This window comes from Mytilus galloprovincialis, chromosome 12 (genome assembly GCF_965363235.1).
Source record: "Mytilus galloprovincialis chromosome 12, xbMytGall1.hap1.1, whole genome shotgun sequence".
NCBI lineage: Eukaryota > Metazoa > Mollusca > Bivalvia > Mytilida > Mytilidae > Mytilus > Mytilus galloprovincialis.
This window is the reverse complement of record NC_134849.1, coordinates 67,487,032-67,492,274: the sequence shown is the minus strand read 5'-3', so window position 1 is coordinate 67,492,274 and position 5,243 is coordinate 67,487,032. Positions and strand designations below refer to the sequence as shown.

Here is a 5,243-nt window from a genome sequence, read left to right as displayed (position 1 = left end):
ACTCGGACTTCTCATGAACTGAATTTTAATGTGCGTATTTGGGGGGGGGGGGGGGGGGGGGGTTAACCCCGCCGCATTTTTGCGCCTGTACCAAGTCAGGAGCCTCTGGCCTTTGTTAGTATTGAATCATTTTAATTTTAGTTTCTTGTGTACAATTTGGAAATTAGTATGGCGTTCATTATCACTGAACTAGTATGTATTTGTTTAGGGGCCAGTTGAAGGACGCCTCCGGGTGCGGTAATTTCTCGCTACATTGAAGACCTGTTGGAGACCTTCTGCTGTTGTTTTTTTCTATGGTCGTGTTGTTGTCTCTTTGGCACATTCCCCATTTCCATTCTCAATTTTACTTATAACACTTACTAATAAACTTCTTTACCGAAATATTTGTCTAAACTTGATATATTTATTTGTTATAAAAACACTTTACGTAGCCTTATAAACCCCTTATCAAGACTTGTCCATCATCATTGCCGAACACATAATTCATTTAAAAAATTTGCCACTGGTCTTCACTCAAACAACGATTTACTTATAAATGCATTACTGAAAAAGGGTGAGGGTAATTGTTTGTTTGTGTAGTATCTCAGATCCGTTTAAATCAATTAGAAATAATAAAAAAAAAATTATTACACCCACCCTTTCCAAATATTCCTTGGAGAAAAAATACCATTTGAAACAAATAGAAAAGATAGAAATGTAGTGATCCTTAACATCGCAATTATTTTTCTTCGTCTGTAAGCACGCTGATGCAGCCTACGTTTTTAATGCGTAATCGAGACATCTTTAAACTACTGCAAATCATCCAAAATGACTTTCTTAAAGGAGCAACCACTTTACTTTAAAAAAAATGGCGGGGAATTCTGAGTCAGAATTTTTATATTTAGGTTTTTATTCATTATTAAAAAAGAAATTGCGTAATGAAAAAACGAAACAAATAAATAAAACCAAAGGCCTGAAGGCCAACTTTCTCGTCATAGGAAAACTACCATATTGTAAAAAAACACCAGCTCCATTGTGTTTTCAAGTAATTGTATATTACTAGCGTTCGGACATCTTTGTATTTGCAATTTCCGGTTGGAGTAAATCCACAAACAGAGTTTTGAATGCACCTTATTCATGACTCATTATTTATTCTCTAGTGTTTGTGCCAATGATAATAAAAAAAAACATTGAAGATGCGTATAATTTTATTTATTCTTTGTTGGATGCAACAGGTCTTCATTTCACACATCAGTAGCCTGCAATGTTAAAATATACAATTTATTACTACAATTATTGTTATGATAAACAACCAATCTACACACATAAAAAGTTAGTTCAGACAATATTAACTTTAATAAGGAACTCTTGAATTGTATTTACATCATAACGTGCAGATAGAACGAAATTTAGTGAAACCTGTTTTAAGAGACCACTTAAGGGAGAGCAAAAATATGGTCTCTTAATACAGGCGGTCTTTTACTACAGGTTCCATTTATATGATATAAACTACAGAGTGATCTACGGTTTGTGGTCTTTTTGGTGGTTTTTGCTTAATACAGTAATAGTACTGTTCAGATAATTTCCCTCACAGTCAATGCAAACCTATTCAGTCGATATTCTGAGTGATCGGCAGTTTTTTTTAACCTGACATCACCAACTTATACTGTTGTTATTAAAATCTACTGAACAGTAGTTAATATTGATTAAAAGACAACATGACTGAATACATATTTAAGAAATTTTCAAATGATGTTTAAAGAGAAATAAACGTTTTAGGCAAACTTTCATTTACTACTACTTTATTTATTTAATCATACATACATCTATGAAATAGTTTACAATCACGATGCTGAATTAAAACAATTACGCGTGACTATAATGAGCTCCCTATTCCCTTTGTTAAGCTTGACTCATTCTGCTTAAATACAAAATCGTATAATTTATTTTCTTTCCATATTAACAAATACTTACAGAAATGACTTTCACATACATAATAGTATTCAGTTGCGCATGGATAATCTAGCCAGGTATAGGTGGTATGATACATCAGTCCACAGTTATGGCTTGTACCTTTTGTTCCCCAACCGTTGTGCCATGCTGTAAAGGACGCTATTGTCTGGTCATAGCTCCAACGGTATTCCCCTTCTTTTAAGTCAGTTAGTCCCATCCAGTAGTGATCTTTTTCTAAAATGAAATTGTATCTTAGCTTTGTCTGAAATGGAATGTTATTCAAAAAGTGAAACACAATTTAAATACATGATAAAGTATATGTTTCATAGCATATACAGTTTAATTGTATAATCAAGTATATAAGAATATCTTGTAAGATGCATTACTCTCGAACATTTTTATCGGGAAAACCAAATGTGAGCATTTAAAAGTCAGACATGTAAATATTTTTCAAAGTGGTAATTTCGAAAACTATTCAGAACTCAGCTGATGATATTTAGACAGTTGTATTGTTTCAAGGCTTTTACTATTCAGTGATGAATGGTTGATTCGTTTATAGTTTAACTATAAAAAAAAGTTACTTTACATACTTGGTCTTTTGTCAAATATCCATTTGTTTTCGGTTGAATCTTCTATTTTTGCTAAATGTCCTCCAATCTGTTTGCATTGTTGCTACAACATTAATAGAAATGAATTGACAACAGTATAAAATGAAATATATCCTCGTTCCTGTAGAATATTCAGATATAATTTTAAAAAAAAAACATGTTTAAATACAAGACGTAATCGATTTTATCAAAAGACTATAACGTTTGCACACACTGTATAAAATCTTACCTCGGATTTAAACCAAGAAAGTTTTTCGCTTCCAAAGTAGTAACAATGTCCATTGTGTTTATACCATTGTTTTTCTTAAATAGAAAAAAGTACATTTTAAATGTTATCATCATCTACCATAAGTATTATTATAAAATGTGATGTTATTTTTTTTTCTTTTTATGATATAACATGCATGTATATCAACTTTATTTCATCATCAATAGAATAACTATGATCTTATTACAAATAATAGTAAAACAAAAGTCCATTTAAAGACAACCCGGGCGCATATGCTCGTCATACGCTTGTTACAAGAAAAGTTTGATTGAGTGCACATACGATTATTCTTACAATCACTTTTGAATAGATTTTTGCAGGTTTGAACGATGTATGAAATTTTAAGTGATGAACCTTCTTAAGAATTAATTACCTGGTCAAAAGATAGGTGAATTAAAATTGGCTAGGCGTATTTCGTTAAACTTGACTTATTAAATCATAATTCTACTAAGAAATATCAAAAGTCATCACCAAACATGTTTAATTCTCGTTACGTTCTATTGTTTAAATCAAATTTTAAATAGAGCCGTTTTTAATTTTATCAGCACTTCATCGATATTTTTAACTTAAATTTAACAAATTTGGGATTCGAACATCCCGGAAGAGATGTTGATTATTGAAATGAGTATCTAATATATTTAACAGGTGACTGCTTTTTGAACGAAAATTCAATTGTCTTTTCGTTATTTATTCTTTTCTAATTCATGTAATTTATCATGTCTTTAATTTTACGCGCAGTCATGCTCGGTGTGCTTTGTCGATACATAAATTTTCTTTTCTTATGAACACAATAAAGGAAGATGTGTGAGTTAAACGTCAATGAAATAAAACCTGATTTTCTATATACTTCTGTTTGAAATTGGCTGAACATATTCTGCAAAAGTTTAAGAAATTTAATAAGAATAACAATTTCATTTTTATCCATTTAGTATGAATTGAAAACCTTTCGATCAATTTCACAAAATGTGGATATACTTACTTTTAAAATCTGTAACTAATGATTCCATGTCGTCATCTAACTTTTTTATTTTATTTTTTATGTTTTTTCCAAGATCTGTCAATACTTTTCTGGTTGCTTCAAACTTTGTCTTTGTAACCGTGGAGAGACATGGCAGCGCGATCACATCTTTGAATATCACTCCAAGTATACACAGAGTAATAATTGGTGCTAATCTCATTTTGTAAACTAATGCTAAAAGAGTATTAGGATGGCGATTAAAATGTTTTTAACATATTGACTCACACCATTATTCAATATGATTCACAGTTCAAATGGTATTCTCTGTAAAGTTAATAAACACTAAAAGTGTTAAATACTCGATGAGAGACGTATACTTTTAACCTTCAATATTATGAATTGTCTATAACTATTACAGTTAAACATGCCTTTAATCTGATCATGATGTCAGTTTTTAGTTAAAATCTTGCTAAAATAATATGTATGTATAAAAACAGCAATTATTTTGTTGGATTAAAAAAAAAGAAATTTTAACAGAAAACCACCCTTTTTGCCAAATAATCAAATAATTTATTTATTAATATATATACCATATCATTTTTATACAACCTACCGAAAATCTTAACAGTATGTCTTTGCAAATAATCTGTTTTCCATTGTGAAATGCGAACTGCAAAATATATAGACCCTGCTTTTAAAAAAGTCTGAAAAATCGATGATTTAACATCTGTTGTCTGAACATGTGTCACACTATCAGTATCATATGGCATTTGATTCTCCGAAATATGTAAGGAAGTAAAAGTTATGTTTACTAAGCAACTTTCTCCTTTCATAGTACGGATTATGTTCAAATTGATATCTATACAATTACTGAGCATTTGATTTTGGGGCACTTTATAGATGACTAGGCTGTATGGGCTTTGCTCATTGTTGAAGGCCGTACAGGGATGAACTATAGCTGTTAATTTCTGTTTCATTTGAAATCTTTCACTCATACCACATTTTCCATTTTAAATGTATCTATTTTGTGTCATCATCCAGTTTTTATACCAATATATCCAAAAAGTTCACCGAAAACAATTACTCAGAGCATACCGATGAAAGTACATAGTATAGTTTTAAAAAGGGGTTGTTGGACTATAATCATCAAACACTAAAATGAATGTCATCATTCTAGAACCATAGGTTGCAAAGAAAGCCTGGACCATATAAAGATGAAAAGGTTGACGGACTGGGTGGTACGATCGTTCATTTGCTGCAAACGTGGATTAAAAGTGGTCGTCAGGTCTGGAAATTTACAGATTAGCTTGACAAATATTGCATAAAATTGAGAATGGAAAGGGGGCATGTGTCAAAGGGACAACAAACCAACCATAGAGCAGACAACAGCCGAAGGCCACCAATGGGTCATCAATGCAGCGAGAAACTCCCGCACCCGGAGGAGTCCTTCAGCTGGCCCCGAAACAATATGTTACTA

General features: G+C 31.6%; 1 protein-coding gene across 1 annotated transcript; it reads right to left on the bottom strand.

The window, feature by feature from the left end:
• Window positions 1-1,169: 1,169 nt before the first annotated feature.
• On the bottom strand, window positions 1,170-4,431 carry LOC143053489 (perlucin-like protein). Its single transcript, XM_076226295.1, has 6 exons — window positions 4,380-4,431; window positions 3,788-4,000; window positions 2,770-2,843; window positions 2,523-2,604; window positions 1,954-2,166; window positions 1,170-1,238 (listed from the first exon to the last, which is right to left on the bottom strand). The coding sequence occupies exons 2-6, from the start codon at window positions 3,984-3,986 to the stop codon at window positions 1,231-1,233; spliced, it is 576 nt and encodes a 191-aa protein (XP_076082410.1). The 5' UTR covers window positions 3,987-4,000; window positions 4,380-4,431; the 3' UTR covers window positions 1,170-1,230.
• Window positions 4,432-5,243: the final 812 nt, after the last annotated feature.

Bases quoted from the DNA above. Each gene is read 5' to 3' on its own strand.
- LOC143053489 (XM_076226295.1), bottom strand. From the start codon at position 3,986: ATGAGATTAGCACCAATTATTACTCTGTGTATACTTGGAGTGATATTC. The intron at 2,844-3,787 runs GTAAGTATATCC...TTTCTATTTAAG, and splicing joins ATTAGTTACAGATTTTAAAA to AAAAACAATGGTATAAACAC. The intron at 2,605-2,769 runs GTAAGATTTTAT...TTAATGTTGTAG, and splicing joins TTTCTTGGTTTAAATCCGAG to CAACAATGCAAACAGATTGG.